The 24124-nt window shown below is 42.3% G+C and overlaps 1 protein-coding gene across 1 annotated transcript in view; it reads left to right on the forward strand.

The window, feature by feature from the left end:
- The first annotated feature begins 359 nt into the window (after positions 1-359).
- nr3c2 (nuclear receptor subfamily 3, group C, member 2) overlaps positions 360-24124 on the forward strand; it is a 76024-nt gene continuing 52259 nt past the window's right edge. Inside the window, exons 1-2 of the mRNA XM_034086117.1 lie at positions 360-759; positions 2271-4097. Coding sequence (XP_033942008.1) covers positions 2290-4097 — 1808 coding nt within the window. The 5' untranslated portion in view covers positions 360-759; positions 2271-2289. The remainder of the gene's footprint in view (positions 760-2270; positions 4098-24124) is intronic.

Genomic DNA, 24124 nt, shown 5'->3' on the forward strand with positions numbered 1-24124 from the left:
CTCTCTCCATCTGCTCTTAGAAATAGGCAGTGCGCGTTCATGTGTATGTTTGTGCACGAGCTCCATATGGCCAACCTTTTCAGAGGTGGCACTGGAAAAGATGAGGAAAATAAATAAAAAACAGGATAAAGTAGAGTGAGGGAAGAGGACTTATTATTTTAAACCGTCAAAAAATGTGGAACAAACTTGTAAGTACTGTTTAATTTGATTGAAAAAGACTGCTTTTGGAGTTTATTTCCAAACACCACTGCGCTGAGCACGGTGCCCTATTTCCAGGCTGCTCTGTCTACCTGCGCTGAGCCCCTCCCCTCTCCTCTCTCCTCCTCCCCCCTCCTCCTCCTCAGAGTTTGTGTTGCACTCGTTGCAGTAGGAGGGTCCATGTGCCTGTGAATGACGTCGCTGACTTCAAGTCCGAACCGACTCCTTCGTTTGTTTGTATTACTCTTTTTATTTTGGGGCCCAGAATCGGTAATCTGTAAATGTGCGGGCATAATGTGAGCTCATCTGCCGCTGTCGTCCGACCCGTGGCCGCCGTTCGTCCTGTCAGGAGCAGCGGCTTGCTGTGGAGGATTACTAGTGATAATACGCAGTAGACTTCTCCAGTGCGCCTAGCTGTCAAACTGAAAACTATGTATTGGAAAGAGTAGAAACAAAACATTAGTTCATATTTATTTGGTTTTCGTATCTTTTTTTTTTGTCCTCTGGATTATCGCTGCCCAGCAACACGGCCACCTGACAACTCTGAATGTCGTAATTAAGGTAAGGAAGGACGGAGCGCAGTGTTTGAATGTACATTTTCATTTGGCGCGGGGTGTGAGATGATACTGAAAGCCAAGTCCTCACTGTTCAATCGGGAAAAAAGCTGAGTTCTTACGCCCGATTCATTTGCTACGGGAGAGAAATCTAACAACTTTACACCGGGGCCGTAATCTCAGTGTCTGCTCCATTATAAAAGTCACCAAGAAGTTTATTGCACTTTATGTAGCCTACTAACGAAATGTGCCACACTCATTTTATCCATAGATTTTCGTTTCTGCAAGCACCTGTCAAGTGGTGCTCAGAAATATGTAGTGTGTCAAATTGTTTCCAAAAATATGACTTTAGTAATAATAGTGTCTTCCTTGTGCACTTTGTCTCTCTTGTCATTCAAATGAGACGACTTTAATAACTTCGCCAGCAACAATAAAGAAAAAAATCGTCTTTTAGAATTAGTTCTGCGCATACGCAAAATGGAGAGATATGCAGAGTTGCATGTCCTACAGAGGCAGGGCAATCACGGCTGGAGCAAGAGGGAGGCATTATCACTCTGACATCTTTTTATTTTTCTGTTTTATATTTTTAGTTGCGCACTTATTGTGCATGGGATTTTTTGCAGGCAACCTGAATAACTTTAACTCCGATGTCTTGGCTGCTCCGCAGCTGTGAGTCTTTTAAAGAGTGAACCGTAGCACTAAAAAATGCATTTTAACATGACTCAAAGCAATGCCTTTTCATTGCAACCATTTATAACATTGTATGGCTGGCTATCGGCAGTATTTTTGTTTCTTTTGCACATGACGGAGCTGCTCCAGGCGCTAAAGCAACATTTTAAGTTATGTCGCAGCTATGTTGTGACTGCAAGAAGAGCAATAACTATTGAGTGACAGCTTTGCGACCAATCAACGAAAGGGCCAGATAAAGCTGGTGAATTTCTGACTAAGCTGTCCAATAGAAGCGCAGCAGAGGTGGGAATTCAAATAAAAAAGCCCAGACGACGTCACGTAGATACATTAACCCTTGAAATGCAGTTTTCTTCAAGTTAGGAGACTGTACATCCCCTGTATTGCAGTGCTAATGAGCTTTATCTGTGAGTGAGGAAATACTGGACAAACTTGCATTGGACTGCTTCAGATTTACACAGTATTATATATGTTTTTGTTTTGTTGTTCTTTGAAAGGAAGTCATTATAATATCAACATTAAGTCAATCCTTTTTATTTTGTATTTGTAGATAACATAAATAATCTTTCAGCCTTTTTCTTCATTTTCACATGCTTTTTTGCGTCATTATGTTTTCATCCACTGAAGCAGAACCTACTGCTATTCAAAACGATAACTACTCTATTTACACAGTACAATTATATTCTTAACATTATAAGTTATATTTAAATGAGGCATGTTATTCTCTCCTTGAAGGGATTTTTATTTTCAGACCAATGCATTGTACGTAGCTTGAAAAAACAGCATTGGGAATTATTGTCATTAATTTCTCTACTTCTTTCCGCTTACCAGGTGAATCAATGAGTCAGCAATGGAGACCAAAAGATACCAACGTTTCTTTGATGGGAGCGACACAGAGAATCGATGGCCGCAGGTCCCCAGCACCATGGAGCACTGCTGCAGCACAGAGGATTCAAGTCTGACTAGCAGTGATATCCTGATGGACATAGTCAATGTGAGCTGCCCTACTGGAAGCCCGGCCACTGACTGCAAAGACAACAATACCAAGAAGCCGGAGCAGCCAATGCTTCGGCTTAGCCAGAACCAGCCATTTGTTCTCCCTCACTTCAACAACACCCTCCATGGTCATAAGCAGGAAATGGACTCTAAGGAGCTTTCCAAGACTGTGGCTGAGTCTATGGGACTGTATATGAATGCTGCCAGGGAGGCAGACTTTGCTTTTAGCCAGCATGGTGGCAGTACCAGCCCTGGAAAGATGTATCCAGGGTGTGGGCGGGCTCTAGAGGAGACCCAGTGTGGTTCCACAAAGAGCCCCAAGTTAAAGCACTTTGGTTTCCAGCAACCCAGCACCACTCCCAGAGAATGCGCGACTGGGACTCCAGTTAGCTCAGCATCAATGCTAGCTTCGTCTCTGTCCTGCAGCCCCCAGACTTCCAGCTCCATCTCTAGTCCCGGGGGTAGCAACAATATGGTGTCATCAACCACCAGTCCTCCTACGTGTTTTGGACCGGTGTGCTCGTCCGTCAGTAGTCCTGTCAGCCAGACGTCTTGTGCTGCAACTCTGGCCAACATCAAGCGCAGGAACTCAGCCACATGTAGCCCTGTGGAGTCCAGCACAGTGGGCTCGCCTCCTCTCACCAGCCCACTCAACGTCATGAGGTCCCCCATGTCCAGCCCCCACAGTATGAGCAGTGTGAGATCACCACCGTCCTGCAGCACTACCTGTAATATCAGGTCGTCTGTCTCAAGCCCTACTGGAGGCAGCTGCACCAGCACTGCCAACAACTGCAACACCGCAAGGCCATCCATGTCCAGTCCGGCTTCAGGGGGCGCCATGGCTGTCGGCAGCCCACATAACTCCTCCTCTGGTGGGTTCCCTGTGTCCAGTCCTGCTGGAGGCCTAAGGTTGGTGCAAAACGACACCAACAGCCCAGATGCGGCTGGTCTGACCAGAGACTCAGACTTCAAGAACTTTGAATTCCCCAAAGTAGAGATGTTAGACGGGGAGGTTTTTAACGTTGGCTTAGACCAGATGGGCATGGTTAAGTACATCAAGAACGAGCCTGGGACTGACTTCCGGAGCATGTGTTTAGGCAGCTCCAAGTGTAATGCGAGTAGCACACCTTTTATCACACAGATTAAGAGTGAGCCCAACATAAATGAGGGATGTATGAACCCCCAGCCCTATGCTGAGCAGTCGCCATCTCTTAGTCTCTATCCTGCATCTGAGACCACCTATTTGTCCCTGAGGAATAACATTGATGAATTCAGTCTTTCTGGTATCTTAGGACCCCCTGTCTCCTCTATGAATGGGAACTATGAGTCCGATGTGTTCTCCAACAATGTCCTGTCTAAAGGGGTTAAGCAGGAGACCACTGATGGCAGCTATTACCAAGAGAATAACAGCATGCCTACATCGGCCATTGTTGGAGTTAATTCCGGTGGACATTCATTCCATTACCAGATTGGAGCGCAAGGAACAATGTCTTTCACGCGGCATGATGTGAGGGACCAGTCCAACCCTTTGTTGAATCTAATTTCGCCCGTAACAGCGTTAATGGAGTCGTGGAAATCTCGGCCGGGCATTTCACAAGGGTCACTGTCAGCCAGAGGTGAGGGATACCTGGGTCAGAACTGCATGACGGACAGCATGTCAAGGTAAGGAAAATAAAGACGTCCCTACAGTATGTAGACTAAGTGATTGTTTTTGAAGTGTATCTCTGTAAGGTGTCTCGCTGGAAAACTGTGATGTGTCTAAGTTGTGATGCATATCAAAAATGTTGAGGAAATTTTCATTTTCTGAAATACGTTTTTTTTTTTGTCAGTATACCTGTATAATAGTGTGTCTCTCTCGAGGAGCATATAGATGAAAGGCCAGTTTGTTGTAGTTAGAGCCATATTGCACAAGGGATTTAGGGCGTTTGCTTTGAACAGTGCAAAAATAAAAACAGCACGGCTTGGGAAAGGCAGCGGGACGCTGGCGGGAGGGAGCAGGAATTAAAGGACGGGGTCCAGGTCATGGTTATAGTAGCATGTGATCACAACATCATCCCTGCTAGCAATGCCCTGTGTTCTACTGTAAAAGAGAGGCAAAGTTGACCTCTTATCAAATGCCTGTTTGTATGTACAACAACAATATGTATTGTTCTGTTATGAGAAGGTCTATCTTAGACCTTGTGTAATGCAAATATCTGTTTTTATGGGACCTAAGCCATTGGCAGCATCATAACTTATCAATGATTGATCACATGCTTTTGTTGCCAAACTGATAAAATAAACAGTTGCTTTTGCGAGGGTGGGGGGTAAACAAAACAACAAGCCAAAGGGAAAACAACTATAATAAGTGGCAAACTGGCAAAGTGCAACTTTGACACAGTTGTTGTGCTTCCAGTGAATTCTGGTGTCCTAGTTGCATGTGAAGCCGCAGGAAGTAACTTGTCATCAACACGATTACTAATGGTAAATATGAAAGCCATTATCGAGAACATGAAACAAATGGTATCATTGTTGAAAATACAGAAATATGGATAATCGCTACAGTGATTACAGGCTGATGTTTGCAGTACATCAGGAAACATCTTTGTGGTCTGGGTGAGATTTTACCAGCATCAAGTGTAAATTGGTGTTCCTATAAACTACAATGTGATTGTGCAGTTGTTGCATAGGATGTAACTTATTCACACTCTTTATGAGCATTTGCAAAGAAGCAATAAACAAAGTCGTAAATGACTTCCTGATAACTTGCACAGCATTGATAAGTGTCAGACCCTTACTGTAAGGGAAGTACAGTATTTAAGCTGCTTCTGGCATGGTCATTGCTCCACTGTGACTTAACCATAACAATTTCAGACTGACTTTGGGCAGTGATGTTGCACAGAATCTCAAAATTGAGAATTATTAGATCAAAAGCCTTCCTGATTGAATTTGTAGAAAGGAACTTTCACAGATCTCACTGATTGTCGTGCTCTTTTCAATTGTCTATTTTCATTTTATTCAGCTGTTGTCATTCAATTGCAGGGAGTAGTTTGAAAAAAGGGACTGGGAAAAAGTCTGTTTATCTGTAATTTCACTGACTATTTACCTATGTCAACTGGTTCAATGTTGCTGGCAAGAGCAATACAAAATACTTTTGCTGATGATTTATGCATATATTATACCTTTATTATTCAACAAGTTAGGAAATACAAGTTTAACTATCATCTTTTATTTTAAGATGTGTGGTCGGATTTAGCCACACTGAAATATCTTATAAAAAAACCAATAAAAGGTGACCAGATTAACCCGTAGGGTCATTTTGATTCAGAGCTCATAAAAATGTTTGTATTTCCTGTTGCCAACTTGTGTACTAGGCATTTTGTGTGCATGTGTGTTTTCATTCACACTGCATCCCACCCATAGACCTGACCTGATTATCTTATCTTCAGTGTTCTTTATGTCTTCTATGTTTGACATGTTTATCCAGCTTTATATGTACAGCACATGCTCCTCTAGAGAGTAGAGATACTACGCCTGTGTGTGTGAGTGTGCTACTGTATAACAAGGCTCATAGCTCTGAGGAGACTGATACAGCCCGTTCGTTACCTTGGAGGCAACCCATATGGCAGGAGCCAAAGCGATGTTGACGGGATCACTGCCACCTTGGTCCTAATGAGATCCAGCTTAGCCCTAATGTCAGGCAGGCTGACAGTAAGAGGTGGGCCACATGGCAGGCAGCCAGGCAGGCAAGGAAGCAGGGAGACACAAACATACATATACATACATCCATACAATTAATATATACACACACACTCACAGACACATATATGTGTTGGGTAGAATGCAAGAATTGTTCAGAGGTTTATGACTATTTTCAGTGTCCTGTTAGACCAGTAGTATTGTATTGATTGACAGCTATACTTGGCTATAAATATAGGCTTATTGTATCCTGCCTGAAATCTGAAAATGCACTGCAGAAAGTCTGTGGTACTGTCGAGCTTCGGACCAACTACATGGTGCCCAGGCCCAATATTTCATAGGCAAACATTTTTACGTAACCATTAAAAAGCACCATTAAAATTCTTTGATCCGCTGAAGCCTTGGATGACGGAGTGTAAAATCCCTTGGCTCTTTTTTTTTCACTTTGGTTTCCTCTGTAAATGGTTTTAATTAAAAATGGCTGCTCATCTGAGCAGTCTGGATTACTTTGTGCAAAAACGTTTTAACTCGGATTCACAAGAGAAGAGGAAGGGGAAAAAAACGAGTTGCCTTAACCATAATTGTGTGCTTATGTGACGTTTGATTTAAACGTAATTCTTAAACAAACTCAGTGACCAGAACGGTGTATTTTACGTTGTTAAAGGTTTGGATGCTGAATCTTTTATTGCACAAAAGTGTAATTCCTTTATCTATTCTCTTGAAGAATATTTAAAAATCTGTGCATCGTAGTTTCAAGTCCATTATGAAAGTAGTCTGATTTGTATGAAAATATGGAAATAATTTTAAATGACCTACATTTGTGTGCTGGATTATGTTTGCTCGCTGCCTAAATCTCCAAATCTCTTTTCACCCTATTTAGGACATTTCAATTCTGGTTTTCACAGCAATTTTTCACCAAATATAATTAATCTAAAATTGTCAGCCCCTGACCTAATAATTTTATAATCTGAAAAATGGTAAAGACTCGAAATACATGTAGAAGCCGACAATGTATTTCTTCGTTGAAATAAACTCATTATTTTTATTTTACCCTTTTCTATAGCCATGGGAATAGCAGCACTTCAATATAGGCTGACATTTTCATTGCTTTAAGCTTGCAGCCAGTAGCTGTAGATCAACCGTGTCCGTCTTGAGGATGCACCAGATTCAAGCGGGGAAAATGCTTTGCATTGGACTCCGGCCAACGCTCAATGTTCTGCAGAGGGATGAAAAGACATACTCCTGAGAGCACACTAATAAGCCTTTAATTGTATGTTCCTCCACTAAATTAATGGATGGAAATGATTTGATTAATTCAGACACTGCTGGATACTAATATCCAATTAAATACCAACACCAGGCATGCACAGGGGCTCCCAGTGCATTATGGGTTCCTGACTATAAAGCAGGCAGATGGTGGCTTGGGTTGTGAAAAGGATTTTAGAGGTGAAGGTGATGGAGAATGGCTTAGACGTTGTCTTATTGAATGCACATATATTAATTATGTGCATTCTCATGTGTACTGTCCAAATGTTGAATTATTCATGTAATAACTCCTGTAAATCAATCAGATACATTGGATCTCAAGCACATATGAAATTCACTTTGAGTAACAGTTCATGTAGTTTTCTATTTGTCACATTTTCTTTTCATTTTGTCCTTGGTTCAATGACATTAAATGAATGCCAGGTAGTTTTAAGCTTCTTTTACTAACTCTTACTTGAGTGTGTAGAAACTTTTTATGATGTCTCAAGTGCAGACCTGACAACCATCGAGTCATTTTATGCACTCTTAAGCAAGCTATACATGCAATACAAATGTATTGCACATAGTTGTGCTTTATTTTAACTGAGCTATACCTGTGGCAAGCTATTAACAGGCATTACACTGTGCCTTGTCTTTTTCTTTTTTTAGTGGAGCCTCACTTTAGAGCGTTTACCACGATCCATCTTTGGTGTTATGAAGTGACTGAGCTCGTGAACTGTCTACGGGAGGGCGGGGGGAGCTTTGCTGCGGGGAAACTGTGGACCTCTGTCGCCGCAATTTACATGATGCCGTTTAAAAAAAATGAAGGGCGGTGCCGGCCGTCAACGTACCGAGCAGGCCGTCAACGGTCCGCTGACGACTGTGATTCTCCAGAACACACAGATGGCCAGTCCGCCCTTACCCTGGCTGTATTCCACCGGGTCACCGCGGCGCCGACGGACCCGCGGCGCAGACGGACCCGGTGGAATAGGGTCTACCGCGTTTAGGAACCGTTAAGCAGAACCGAAATTGTGTATTTTGTATGGGTACCCGGTACCCGGCATTTTCTTATCGGTTCTCATCTGGAACCGAGTTTCGGTTCCCAACCCTAGAGACAAGTATATTCATTTAATTTTCTTCACTTATAAATTATGTTCACGAAAGTGGTTTGAGACTGGTCAACTGGTTCACATGGTGAAAAGGCCATGTTCTTCTGTTTGATTACAATCTAGAAAGATAATTGACAGCTCACTCAAGGATGCTGGGAGTAGTTGATCTCAGGCAACAGTTATATTTAACTAACAAATAAATAAGATATTATACATAGTACACTCATTACAAATAAAACTGCAATAGTTGAGAAAAAAATATCAATTACGATACTAGTGAAGACTAAACTTTACTCATACATATTATAACAATGTTGAGATTCATCAGTTTAACATTTTCATGTCCTGTTATGGTAGTACATCAAACTGGTGAGGAGTGTCTGGCTCATGGAGGTAAGAAAACTACTTACTACCTGCCCAAGGACAACCTTCAAGCACCTGAACCAGCCGACAGTGCTGGACAGTTTCTTGTTCTGAATTCGTTCAATTGTTCCGCCCTTTTGTGAATTGGCATGAATATCTATATATCTGGATTGGAAAAAAAGATTAAGGATATCAAATGAAAACAAATCCAAATGAATAAAACGCCTGATTGGATTTTTTTTGTTATGGTATTACACGGAGCTAACAAGGATCCAGTTATTTTCTGTCTTCTGGGCAGATAATCAGTCGTTGGCGTGGGTGGACTGAAGGCTGTGTGGAGCAGAGTGGTGAGGCTCTATTCAACGAGTACGTCCGGTGAAATACTACTGTTTTACTTAACATCTAAGAATGGATCCATGAAATCCAGTGAGGCTTTTTAGACCTTGGCTGAAAGGTGAAAACTGGTGGAGATAAAGATTGTGATCGTGCTTATTCTAAGGGCTTGAAAGGCCCCATGAAGCAGGCAGTGAGTAATCCGCCTTAGATTGTGCCAAAATAATGTTTGTGCTTGATGTTGGTCTCATTAGAGATATTTGTGTACTCCTCCTGCAGAGGAGAAGCGTACAACTATCAGTGCCATTAATGCTGTTTAGGGTGCAGTTTATTTCGTTTGTTTGGGGTTTACTACACAACAATTCAGCATTCATTGATAATGTGGACTTCTTTCATTTGGTCAGTCGTTAACTGGTCTCATTAACTGGCAGACTCTTTCAACAACTCTGTCAATGAAGGATTGCCAAATTTGAAAACGAATCATACAAATTAGCTTGCAAAACTACACAGGTCTTACAAAATTAGGCAATGAATTAAAATGAGTTTGTTTTAATTATATTATAATCAATTATTTATCTCAGGAGTTGGTGGAGACAACAACTAGATGTGTAAATAAGCAATTTGTGTTAACAGGTTTACCACAAAAAGTTAACAAGGTGATAATATATCAATGTTGTGTTTTACAACTTGTTCCTCTGGCCAAAGATATTCATTTAAAGGGGAAAAGCTTACTATCAGCTTTTGGCTATTTGAGCAGTTTTGGTTGTGCAAACAGGATGTTAAATACCACAATTTCCTTTACAGTTAAATGCTTACTGAATAGTTATAATAACATACTTTTTTCTATAAAGTCGCTTAAGTTTTTATGTCATGTCATTCTATTTTCATAACTTTTATCAAAAAAAGGGGACAAAGGAGTCTGAAATACGATAAAGGTAACAGATCTGATCTGAATATCAAACAATGTTATCGTATCAGGTGAAGCCATGAGGGCAGAGTGAAAGCCTGCTTTGTGTTTCAGCTTTATGAATGGAAATGTATTTTTTTTTTTTACCTTGTCGTATCATAGTGTGGTAGTAAAAACCTACAGTAGATGTAATCTTTATAAAAGAACATTGTGTAGCACATTGATCGGATGCTATTGTTGCATAGAAAATATACCATGTTAAAAGTCTCCACTCTTCCTCTCCCATGCAGCACCATGCACATGCACACGCACACGCACACACAAGCAAACACACACAGAAACGCACAACAGAGCCATCACCGCCAACAACAACAACAACAGCACACATTCTAGGCCGGACTTGACACCCCAATAAAAGTGTGGTTACTGCTGGCTAGTGCTCTTGGGACTTGAATGCGTGTCTTGTCCTCATTTGAACTTCTTCCTGAAACACAGTCTGGTGACACAGGGCCAGATTTCCGCTAGGCCGGTCCTCCAGTTGGAGATCGACTCTCTATTACCTACCGCTGACATTCCCTTCTGTTGTTGGGGTCATTACCAAACTGCATAAAGGAGGCGGAAACTAAATACCAGAGCTGTGACAAAGCATAGAGCATGCTTCTGTTTCGTGATGAATGCCTTGATTTTTATAGCGTGTACTTTCTTTCTTTACCTGTAGTATGTGAGTTGTTTTAAAGATCTCATGAATCAGGAGCTTTGTAAATTGGTTTGTGAGGGAGAAGCTGAATAAAATGCAGCTTCATCTGAGACAATATAGCAATAGTGCAGGTAATAGTCATAATGGGTGATTACAGGGAAAGATACAGGCTTAAACACAAATTACAAAGACTAACTGGTCATAAGAGCCTATAACTGTTGTCATAAATAAAAAAAGAATTGTTTATTGAGCTAAATGCAGGCAGATGTCTAATCCATTGGTTGGACATTATTCATTGAGAGAGCTATTAAAAGCAATGAGATCTGTATTTCATTTGATGGAGAGGAAGCAGAGAGAACTCATCTCGACTCACTCTCCAAGCGTATTATTGTCTTCCTCTTTATCCTGATAGACTTGACTGAGCAAACAAGGCATGCCTTTATCGTTCATGTTTAATTAGAGTTTGTTCAAGTCTTCATGCCAAAGTGCTTATGTTTAAACCGCCGTGTTTGCTTTGTCAGTTCCTCCATGAAAAGGATGCCATAAAGGAAGACGCTTCAAAAAATGTTAATTGTTCAGCTTGAAAGGTTCCCAAAGTAGGTCATGCACAGTTGGCTCAAATAGAGTAAAGGGTGTGTGTTTTAGTGTGTGTGTGTGTGGTGAGGGGTTATTTCAGGTCCTTTTACATAACACTTTTATTCTCTCGCAAACACACACAACACATCCAAAAACACTTTTGTGTCAGCAGCACCCATGATTCACAAAAGTGATGCTGCGAAGGTGACTTTAAACATTAATACCTTTGTTGATAACTTAATTTCTAACACCAACGCTCAAAAGATAAACTGTAAGAAATGATGTGTGAATAAATAACAGGTAAAAGCCCATCAGAAGTCAACCTCTTTTTAGGTTACCCATCTGGTTTAGAGATTTAGCGCAGTGACCTTTATAAATATTATTTTAATAATGTGCATGTGTCCCCCCAGGTTGTTTTTTCTCCTAATACATCTATTGGCTCTGCTGCCTGGATTTTAATGATGTGATATTTTTTAATCATTAACTCAAATAAATGATTAGATAGCTTTATCTACATTGGATCTGCCTTTAAATCACCTCTTGATTTAAAGCACGTGTAGCACTGAAACCAACCTTCTATTAAACTTCTCTCACAGATGCAAACACATTGAGTGTAACCAGGTGCATACAAACATTTGCACTGTACTGTAGAAGGTAACCTACACTCCAAGTCTTTATCAGCTGTTTTTGGTGTAATAAAAAACAAACACGTGCTGTATATCTGACCAAGTAAAATCCCAGGAACGTGCTGTAATGCTCACACGCATGTTTTAGCCTTGAAAATGTATAATAAATAAAAAAATGCCATCATGGTGGTGACCTAAAAAACCCCACATTTACTGGGCGTCTCCCTCCGCTCTTCTTTGAGTGACGACTACATGATTTGTGCCCTTTGTTGAACTTGACTTTAATCCATAAAAGACAAACATGAAGAACCTCTGTTATTCAGGGGCGGACCCCACCTGCGGCTCAAAACATGTTTGTTGCACATAGACCGAACAAACAAAAAGAGGATTCCAAGAATCCAGTCAAAGCTTAAAGAAAAATATATGATATTGGAGTGAACCTGTTGGGAAACGGAGAAGTGCTCTTTTGACGCGGCAGAATGGTAAACGTGTTTGGCAGGAAGTGTAATGTGATGTCTGTTTTCAATCAAATAATTGTCATAATTGAAGGGCTGTGAAAGGGTCACATTTCTCAAATGACACTTAACACACACTGTAGAAAAATGTCTCCCTTACATCAGGTTGTGTCGAGTCATGCAACAACGTTTGCTTACATTTGTTTTGAGATATCAATCTTAGGCTTCTTCCAGCAATATACAGTACAGGAGGTGAATGGCATTTTGTGTGTGGAAAAGATGTCTTCATTACTCTGGGTATTTATTGTTTTTTTTTATCATTAAAGTACTTTGTAGTGTCTAAGAAAACTATCAAGAAGTGCTTCTGTGGATATTCAGAGGCACACAATTCCAATCAAATCTCAGAGAAAGATATGTTTGATTTCCAAATTGAATACTGAAAAGCACAGAAAGTGGGGCTGATGTGTAATTGTTTACTTCATCATTTGATCACACCAGCGTTTCCGCCAGGGGGGCGTCTTGCCGTCATTTGACGCCCTTATTCAGCTCGGAACGCCCTGAACTCGTGCAGAGGGCGTCCAAAAAAATTCATAATTCGAGAGAAGATCGAGAGTTTTTATCGCTTGAAATGACGAAAAGGAAAAAGGACAAGGATATCCTTCTGTTGGAGGGACAAAGGAGTCTGGTGGGATTATTTTCGGAGTATTGAAGATAGTTTCCCGACATCGGCGGTGCCTCACACAGCACAACACTGAACGTGCGCGATTTGGACGCGATGAGGAGAGGGGGGGGGGGGGTGTGCTAGTGGAGCACGTGCGTGAACTGCGAGTGCCGGAGCCTTGCAGCCGCGAAACTGAGCCGAGTCAAATGACCCGGCTCACAAACGTAAAGAGATAGAGGCCGTTTCTCAATCTCGAGGATGCTGGCTTGGTAGTTGCGTACTTCTAAGTCACTTCCTTCAGAAACGAAGCAAGTATGCTTCCAAACCACGGCTTCGGAAAACGAAGAAGAATGGAACAGGCTTACAAGTGTGCCACTCTCTCTAACGGTTTCAACATAAACTGTACCGAAAATAAATACCTCACGATGTCTATCTAATTATGAACTTGCTTTACTTTCACGGAACACATTTTTGGTGATAACAAATGTAATAAAGTAACATATTTACCAACACATATTCTACGCCACTACATACTTACATTTAAATGTGTGCTGCGTCGGTTCAGCCATTCTCCGCAAGTTTTTTTGAATTTGGTCCGTGCGCAAAGCATTGTGGGGATTTTAAGGACACGAAGTCTATCCATGTGCAGCCTCGAAAATTCCCCCAAACCAAGGACGCGGTCTCGGTGGAATTCCAAGTATGCTGGAGATTGGAACGGTCCTGCTGCGCCACTTGATGACGTAGCATCCTTGAAATATTGTCTTGGAAGCCAGTATCCTCGAGATTGAGAAACGGCCAGTATCTATAAGGGACGCGCTCTCGGGGTGGACGCCCTCTCAGCCCTGGTCTGGCGGAAACACTGGATCACACGGTTTAAGATGATTTATTGAATTTAAGACTATTAACTAAGATTTGGCTCATTTTCCCCCCAACATTTTTTATCCCCCTCGGCGGTAAAGTTTTGAGTCAAGTTCCTAAGTATCAATACATTTATAATCATACCTAGCTCTTCAGAGATCTTTGAAACTGGGCCAATTTAAACTAGAGTTATCTATCAAGGTATTACTAGAAATACAACATATTTATTTGCGTTTCCATTGGTCGAATTGACCTTGGCTATATGTACAGAACAATATCACAAAGACAAGACAATATGTATTTGGCATATCGAGAGAGGCGTCTTCATGGCCATCATTCATAATTGAAATTCTAATTAATGTTTGTCAGTATTTGTTTTGAAGTGAGTGTAGATTGCTTGTTTGGGAACCTGGCCTGTCTATAAAGAAAATAATCAGGTACAGCAGGAAGACAATATGATGGCATCAACTCAGTACTGTCCACAGCTCTGGGAATCGCTCAGATCTGGCCTTCTCCCTCCAGAGTTTACTGCACTGTACCTGGCACAAGCAAACATTCCCCTGTTCAATGTCTGCTTTTCGTTTCGCCTGCCTTCCTCTGACTTGGCTACAGCTGCCTGTTTCACTCCGCTCTGAAAGGGAGACGGTCTGAGCCTTTTTTTTGACGGTTAAACAGGAGCTTTCTCTTACTGTATATTCACAATCCTGCACAGCTGCTGGAACTTTCGAAAGTTAAATAAGCTGAGACTCCGTAATACTGTCATGTTGCACAAGTGTTTGTTCATATTCAGACCTTGACTAATTAGTTGGTTTTGAAATCACACAAAGACACGCTCACAGACATATGATTGCTCTGTTGGGGTTAAAAATCATTCAAGTATAAGTGGAGAGGAACTATAGTAGGTGGTGTTTCAGGTTCATCGGGTTCATGTTGCCCCAGTTGCCTTTTACGTGTAAACAAGTTATGCAAGTTACTTCAATATGATTTAAAACTCAATACTGGTAGCATTTTAATTTTTATAGGGACAAGTTACTTAAAGGATAAGGCTTTTTCTCCAGTCCTTATCCAGTACGTTCATGCCAAATGCACGTTGAAAGGAACATACAGTAACTTTACGTTATCACTTGTGTTTATTTTGGCCATGAATCAATTATCTACTAGTTCTACTTCACCGTGAGGGACACACTCCACTTCCCTTAGGTTTGTCAGAATCAATAAGATGTAGCCATCTAAATACAAAAAGGCACCTTCTTCCAGGCTTGTGTAGGTTTATTATTTTTTTGAACCAATATAAGGGTGTATCACTTTGCCCGGAAAGTCCCTCTTTGGGTCCCATGACCTGTATTTCTTTATGGAGATAAAGAAATGTAGGTCATGGGACACAAAGAGGGACTTTCATGGACTGTTAAAGACCTTCATACTTTTTTAATTAACGTGCAATGCAATTTTGTATAAAACCAGGACGGTGTATTTTGTTCCCAATCTTTCTACATGCTTCACAATAGAGACGGAGAGGAGAAATATGTTTTTAAAACTTGGATCACAGATATTACTTTTATTCCTTTCTTTTTATAATGTAAAGGAAAAACATATGAACTGTTGTGGATTAAATGCATATGAGATTTTAATCTAGAATCGCAAAAGTTGGCCTTCTTGCAATATTTTAGGGATCATGTGCTACCGTATTATTAAAAGGGCACTTGTTCTGGCTGTGGTTAAAGTAGCTCTTGCTGACCAAGATGCCTGCATTACTAAATGCGTACATTAAAAACCACATGGTTCACCCCAATATACGCATTTCAACAATGGTGAAAAGGTACCTCTCCAGGTTAAGGTGCCTTGTCATTGCACTATTGCCCTTATTGCAGCCTTGTCAACCATGTCAAATGTCCCTGACGTTCTGAACGAGAAGTCTTAGCAATCGGTGGTCTTCCACAATCCCATTTTCTGATCAGTGGGTTATTAATGTAAGGCTCTATACCAGGAGATGTTGACATGAGTGTAATTATTTCACTGCGCTTCAAACCATTGAGCTGTGGCAATACCCATAACTACATTTTCATAAGGCATGTCAATGTTCTGCATGAAGATCATTTCATTACAATTGTCTAAAACATGAATGAGTCCCATTTGCTAATTGGAGGTTTTTTTTATAATTTCAGAACAATTCACTGATATGCCTTAGTCAGGGAAACGTTTGCTGCTGTCGTGAAATTGAGTTCAAAGTTGCTTATTTGCAGGCTGAGAGGAGAAGCAGCCTTGTTGGTTGTTTTTGGGCTGCTGGTGGAGGAGGATGTTATCCTGCTTGTTGTGAATACAGCTGACATGCCTTAAGTTCTTCCTTCATTCCAGTATGATTACACCCACTCGCTCCGGTGCCACTGACACATGCACCGGGTGGTATTTCAGGCTCACCAGCAAGAAGCTTCGGCTCCAGGTGTGATGCTGATACTGCCTTTACATTTGCCTCTTTGACAGATTAAGTGGATGGGTTGATTGTCTCATTAGAATGTTTATGAGGTTGAGGGTGCCAGCGTTAAAAAGACAAGAATATTGAGGCTGGGTGACCTACTTAAACAAAAGACCTAAAGTATACAGATATGTTTTTGATAACTTTTGTCAATGATGTGAGCTTGTATTATACATTTAGTTTATTTAACACATGTTTAAATGAGATGTAATGTTCTACCTTAAATGTAACAACCTCCACAGCCTTAAAACCAAACACTACACTCCTGTAGTGTTAATTATACAAATGTATAATCAATTACATTGACCTGACTGCTACACCTCCTCGGACGCAGAAACCGCTGTAAGTAATAATCTTGTTTAATTAGACTTCTCTATTTCAGTTATTCTACTCTGTATAATTGTTCTGTAGTTGTTGTAGCTAAAATGGCACTTTTGAGAGAATTTAAATCTCAGATCTGTCCACGTGAAACTGTCACTGCGTCCAGTTTCTGTCTGGGCTGCATTTAAATACGCACCCCTCTGCGTTGATTGTGCGTGACGTGTAGAAACAGCTGGAGAAACCAGTTCCCAGCTGACAAAGCAGTTAAATAGCGGTCTCAAAAACGAGTTAATTCAGTGTACTCCTTTGACCTGGCTGCTACACCTCCTCGGACGCAGAAACCGCTGTAAGTAATAATCTTGTTTAATTAGACTTCTCTATTTCAGTTATTCTACTCTGTATAATTGTTCTGTAGTTGTTGTAGCTAAAAGGGCACTTTTGAGAGAATTTAAATCTCAGATCTGTCCACGTGAAACTGTCACTGCGTCCAGTTTCTGTCTGGGCTGCATTTAAATACGCACCCCTCTGCGTTGTCGCCCATCAGCTGTTGAGAGTTAACTAACTAGAGGGGCGTGGCACCTTAGCTGTGAGAACTCAGCAATCAGGCGTCCATTTAGGCAGCTGTTTCTTGAGCGTCAGCGGCAGCGTCAGACAGCCGAAGACTTTGGAGTCCTGCGGGAGTCACGAGGGTGGCAAAGAGGAGGCAAATCCTACTCTAATTTGAGCTAAGTATCACTGGTGTCTTATTCCTATTTTTCTTTTGTTTAGCTTTCCAGCCCCTCATGCTATAATCATGTGTATTTTCTCCATTCCTGTTCATGTGTCTTCTCGCAATTATCACTGGCCCCGTGTATCTCCTAATCGCTATAACCGGCCCGCTCTCGTCTATCCCACGTGCTCCACTGAGATCCAGCACCTAGTTTCAGGCGGCCTGTGGAACTGCCAGTCAGCTGTTCCTAAGGCTGACTTCATCTCTGGCTACGCCTCCCTGCAGTCTCTGGATTTCCTTGCTCTCACTGAGACGTGGATTACTCCATCCAACACATCCACCCCAGCAGCTCTCTCCACAGCATATTCCTTCTCCCATACACCCAGACCCACTGGCAGAGGAGGTGGCACTGGTCTCCTGCTCTCTCCCAAATGGAGCTTTTCCCTCTTCAAGCTACCTAACTTCACTCCTTCCACCTTTGAATTCCATGCCGTCACTGTGACCCATCCTATACAACTGACCATTGTTGTTCTCTTCCGTCCACCAGGCGCCTTGGGGGACTTCTTGGAGGAATTAGATAATCTCCTCTCACACATCCCTGAAACTGGCCCTCCCGCTGTACTTCTCGGAGACTTCAACCTCCAGACGGGGAAGATAGACGAACTAACATCTCTGTTAACCACCTTTGCTTTCTCACTGTCTCCGTCCCCACCAACTCATATAGCTGGCAATGTCCTCGATCTCATATTCTCAAGGAACTGCACTACTTCTAACCTCTCTGTAAACCCGCTCCACACCTCCGATCACTTCTTCATTTCATTCTCTTTACCCCTTTCCAAACATAACAAACTAATCTCTTCTCATCCTGCACTTGTCCGCCGTAACCTCCGTTCCCTCTCCCCCTCTACCTTTGCCTCCTCGGTGCTCTCAGCCCTCCCTTCCTCTGACTCGTTCCAACTCCTGCCTCCAAACTCTGCTGCAGAAACTCTCCTCTCTACTCTCTCATCCTCTCTGGACTCTCTCTGTCCTCTCACATCTCGGCAGGCTCGTCAGTCCCCTCCTGCTCCCTGGCTAAATGACGCACTGCGTGCTAATAGAACCGTCCTTCGGGCAGCAGAGCGGAAATGGTGGAAATCCAAACACCGTGACGACCTCCTAACCTATCAGGCTCTCCTCTCCTCTTTCTCTGCTTCCATCTCTCAGACAAAAAGCACTTTCTTTCAAGATAAGATCCAATCTTCCTATTCCAATCCTAAAAAACTATTTTCCATCTTCTCCACCCTCTTGGACCCCCCCAAAGCCCCTTCCCCCTCCTCCCTTCTGTCAAGCGACTTTGTTAACCACTTTGAAAAAAAGGTTTACGACATTCGCTCTTCTTTTTCTGACTCACCCCTACTCACCGCCGGATCACCTGAGCCACCTTCAACCGGCACACTAACCTCCTTTTCCCCTCTCTCTCCAAGTGAGGTTCTTACCCTCATTACCTCTGCCCGCCCTACCACCTGTCCTCTGGACCCTATCCCTTCAAACCTCCTTCAGACTATCGCTCCTGATATTCTACCGTTTCTCACCCATTTCATCAACACTTCTCTAACTTCTGGTCACTTTCCACACACTCTCAAGGAGGCGAGAGTAAACCCTCTCCTGAAGAAACCCACTCTCAACCCGTCTGATGTTATAAACTACAGGCCTGTCTCTCTCCTCCCGTTCCTGTCTAAAACACTTGAACGCGCTGTCTTTAAACAACTCTCCTGTTATCTCCATCAGAACAACCTTCTGGATCCGCACCAGTCTGGTTTCAAGGCAGGTCACTCCACAGAAACTGCTCTCATTGCTGTCACTGAGGAACTGCACACTGCTAAAGCAGCCTCCCTCTCCTCTGTCCTCATCCTGTTGGACCTGTCTGCTGCATTCGACACGGTGAATCATCAGATCCTCCTTCGCACTCTCCAAGAACTTGGAGTTTCAGGCTCTGCACTTTCCCTCCTCACCTCATACCTCAAAGACCGCACCTACAGGGTTACTTGGAGAGGGTCTGAGTCCGACCCTTGTCAATTAACTACAGGGGTCCCTCAGGGCTCTGTTCTTGGTCCTCTCCTCTTCTCCCTGTACACAAACTCGCTCGGATCTGTCATTAGCCCGCATGGTTTTTCATACCACTGCTACGCTGACGACACCCAATTAATTCTGTCCTTTCCCCGCTCAGAGACTCAGGTCGTCGCACGCATCTCTGCTTGTTTAGCTGACATCTCTCAGTGGATGTCCGCTCATCATCTCAAGCTCAACCTTGACAAAACTGAAGTGCTTTTCCTTCCGGGAAAAGATTGTCCCTCTCTTGACCTAACTATCAACATCGGCCCCTCTGTTGTTTCCCCGACTCAGACTGCAAGGAATCTGGGTGTTATCCTAGATAACAACCTGTCGTTTACTGCAAACATCGCTGCTACAACCCGCTGCTGCAGATACACGCTTTTCAACATCAGGAAGATACGCCCACAGCTGACCCAGAAATCGACGCAGGTTCTGGTCCAGGCTCTCGTCACCTCACGCCTAGACTACTGCAACTCCCTCCTGGCTGGTCTACCTGCATGTGCCATCCGACCTCTGCAGCTCATCCAGAATGCAGCGGCTCGTCTGGTCTTCAACCTTCCAAAATTTTCCCACACCACACCACGCCGCTCCTCCGCTCCCTCCACTGGCTTCCGGTAACTGCTAGAATCCACTTCAAGACACTGGTACTTGCGTACCATGCTGCGAATGGATCTGGCCCTTCCTACATCCAGGACATGGTTAAACCGTACACCCCAGCACGTGCACTCCGCTCTGCATCAACCAAACGACTCGCTGCACCCTCGCTGCGAGGGGGACCCAAGTTCCCATCAGCAAAAACACGTGGGTTTGCTATCCTGGCTCCAAAATGGTGGAATGAGCTCCCCATTGAAATCAGGACCGCAGAAAGCTTACACACCTTCCGGCGCAGACTGAAAACTCATCTCTTTCGACTCCACTTCGAGCGATAGAATGACTAACAAAGAACTGCTAACAGAGCACTTGTATACTAATAAAGGACTGGCTTAGCCAGTTGAGCAGCACTTGAAACGATTGGCTCTTTGAAACCTGATGTTCTTATATGATTCTGTTTTCCTCAAGGTTGTGTCTTCCTGGTCGAATGTACTTATTGTAAGTCGCTTTGGATAAAAGCGTCAGCTAAATGCAATGTAATGTAATGTAATCAATTAATTATAATTTAGTGTAAGCATATAAGTGTGAGCTCATTGTAAGTCGGCGCGCACCCTTATTATAATGTTTTTTCTGCTGCATCACTGCTACCTGCAGCAGTTCCTTTTAAAGCAACACAATTGGTTTACCTTAAAACTTCAAACCTGCACTTATCAACACATTTTATATTAACAATGGATCATATGACTACTTTTAAGGTTATTTGAAATGGGTCAGCTCCAGGGGGTGAACTCGCAGATAATTATCACCAGACTCCACAGTTCCCCACAGCTCCACAGAGCGTTTAATCGTAACACACTGCACGCTTCATGCTAAGCACCAAAGAGCAGGCAGACGAAGTGTGTGACAAGCTAGTGAATAAGGTAGAGCATTTAGCAGCTAAAGAGGCACATACTTTTTCTTAAAAACTGGTTGAGACGAGGAAAAGGCGAGTCCATTTTGGGATAACATTCGTCATGTTGCCAGAGACACATGTTGACATGGATGCTAGTGTTTAGAATAAAATATGTAATTGGGTAAGGGTTATCAGCAGGTGAAGCAGGTTGGCTGTGTTGTTACTGAAATATGACATGTAGGAACATCAATAGGCGTGTCAATCTGAAAAGTAATGGTCAGATCAGGTGCATGTCACATTTTGTTGTTTTATTCTTTTGGCCCTGGCATTAGTTATTAGAGCTACCATCTGTAGGCTATATAGACAAGCTCCACTGAAGGCATGGCATTTACTAACTCTGTGAACAAAGCTGCGTGCTCCTTTCCTGCAATATGAATTAAGGGCCAAACATTCACAAGTATTTCAAAGGGTGATAACCACTGACTGGGTGCCATACATCTAACAAGAAAAAATACCATACTGTAGAGAGACTGAGAAAACGTGTTAAAAAGTAGGGTACTGTATGCACGTGCTTCTCAGTGTGTGCATAAGTTAAATATGTATGTGTGTTTGTAAAGCCCCTGTCACACTGTCCCGAAGTTCACACCCGATGGACACACGAATATGGAATTGTGAATTTCGCACGAAGATGGCCCCGAACCACACACGAAGGCAACATTTACATTACATTTAAGACATACAACTGCAATGAAAGTACCAAAAACAATTATGTTACAGTACTATGATACTGTACTGATATCTTCAGACTTTGTCTGTCTTTATATGTAGAAGATATTACGTTTTCTCCGTCATGTTGTTGTTTCCATAGCAACAACAACTTCCTGTCAACTCGCCTTCAAAATAATATATTATATCCTTTTAAGTTTCACAGAACACAAATTGGGTTATTTACATAATATGTTTACATGATTTTGTTGTGCAATAAAACAACCCGATGGACACACGATAAAGGAAATGTTCAAATTCGGCTGTGATCGTAGCAACATCGGGCCATTCGTGAGGGCATCTTAAGCCTTCGTATGACCGCCGGTGGAGTTTCTCAGGCTCCGGCAGCAACTTCGTGAGCGGTGGCAAAATCTTTGGCATGCCAAAAAATAGCCGAAGGACCTTGCGAAGGTTCATTTTCGTGTTGAATTCGTGTGTCCATGTTGCCCTTCGTAAGGCCATCGTGAGGGCATCTTGTTATCATCGGTGCCATCGAGCATTCGCCCCGATCAGAGTGAATGTGAATGCACCGATGATAACACGAAGATGACACGATTTGACAAGATGCCCTCACGAGTGCCTTACGAAGTTGCCGCTCACGAAGTTGCTGCCGGAGCCTGAGAAACTCCACCGGCGGTCATACGATGGCTTAAGATGCCCTCACGAATGGCCCGATGTTGCTACGATCACAGCCAAATTTGAACATTTCCTTTATCGTGTGTCCATCGGGTGTCAATTTCGGGACAGTGTGACAGGGCCTTTACAAAGGGAAAGGAGGAAAGTACACTATATGGTTGTAACTTTTACTTTATCTCTTTAATTAAGATAGTATTTGTGGCAATCGACAAAAACATTTTCATTTTCTTCCAAAGGATTTTGCTGATACTGTTATCAATACCAGTGCGGCAAATAGTCTACTGTTACTTAGCAGTACTTTTATTAATACTGTTCAATAATTTTTATATTTTTGTAAATACAAATGGGGCATATTGTAAACAGGTTATAAACAAATTGTCTATAGGATAGCAAAAGAATGTGAAACATGGTCCAAAGCTAAGGAAATGGCTTAGTACATGGACATTGTTCTTATCCTTATAAAAATGCGATGAGTACGTTTTTTTACTATGGGTTAAAAGTATCCTTTTCCTAATTGCCGAGTGGAAAAATAGTTTTTGTGATCTAGATCAAGTTTTAAATCTCACAAATCCATTACACTTCATGAACGGTCCTCGATAACGATTTTGACACTAGATCACGGGTTTAAGTACAACCCGTGGCTAATGTTAGGGTAAGGACAAGTTTTAGTTTCAACAAATACATTTAAGAGGGAAACAAAAATAGTGTAGTGAAACATTTTTTGTAATTACTCTGACATCTGTTAATGATGCATACAAAACCTGTCTTAAGAAATGTTGGGAAATTCCATTTAGTTCCATTCTGTTGTTTTACACTGGTTGCCAGAATGGGCGTTGGCCAACAGGCTTTAATTATTAGATTACAAATACTTTGTTTTATTTCTGTCAGCCTCTTCAAAGGGCATCAGAGGACTCTTTAGTGGCTGCGTGTGCCCTTCGTCATTACTGAAAGTCAATGAAGGGATGTAACAACATCCCGTGACTTTGGCTCCGGATTTCTTCACCTGCACATCTAGTTAGTCGAGGACACACACCATTTACACAGTTCCCTAGATGAATGGCAAGACAAAATGCTGAGTCAAATGCTCAGTCTACTGCATCACGTTTCACCCCCTCTTCCTCAAACCGCCCTGAGATTAATGGTGTTGAAAATGAGGGCACGTCACATGTTGGGAGAGGCACTGGCCTCAGAAGAGCTAGCCTGGAGGCTCAGCCACTGTACACGCTGCTGTGTATTCACTCTGTTCCTTGCTGCAGTTAAAAAAAAAGAAGTGAATAATTATCAATTTACTGGGAGTCTCACTTTTCTATGAGGACTTCACACAAAGGGAGTTATTGGAATGAAACTTTACCAAAAACTAATTAAAATATATTTATCTTGGCTTCTAACCCCTTATATCTGATTAATCTAAATAAAATATTCTCCATGACTTTCATGAGTGCTAGCATGCCAAATGTTTCATCATGGTGTTTGTGCAGGGCTTATTGTCCTCCTGTTGTCTAGTTTACATTCGATTGTGCTACAGGCAGGCTGACATGGATTTAAAGATTTAGATCGACATTTGTCTCATGCATGCTCACCGTTGGTCAGACAGAATAACACATCCACAAACAATCTGATTTGGGCGCATCCTTTCAGTCCCATTGTGGTATTTACCAAACATCTGTGGGCTGCAATATTTAGTTATTCCCCCTCAGCGGGCTCCC

Source organism: Pseudochaenichthys georgianus, chromosome 1, assembly GCF_902827115.2.
Source record: "Pseudochaenichthys georgianus chromosome 1, fPseGeo1.2, whole genome shotgun sequence".
Lineage (NCBI taxonomy): Eukaryota > Metazoa > Chordata > Actinopteri > Perciformes > Channichthyidae > Pseudochaenichthys > Pseudochaenichthys georgianus.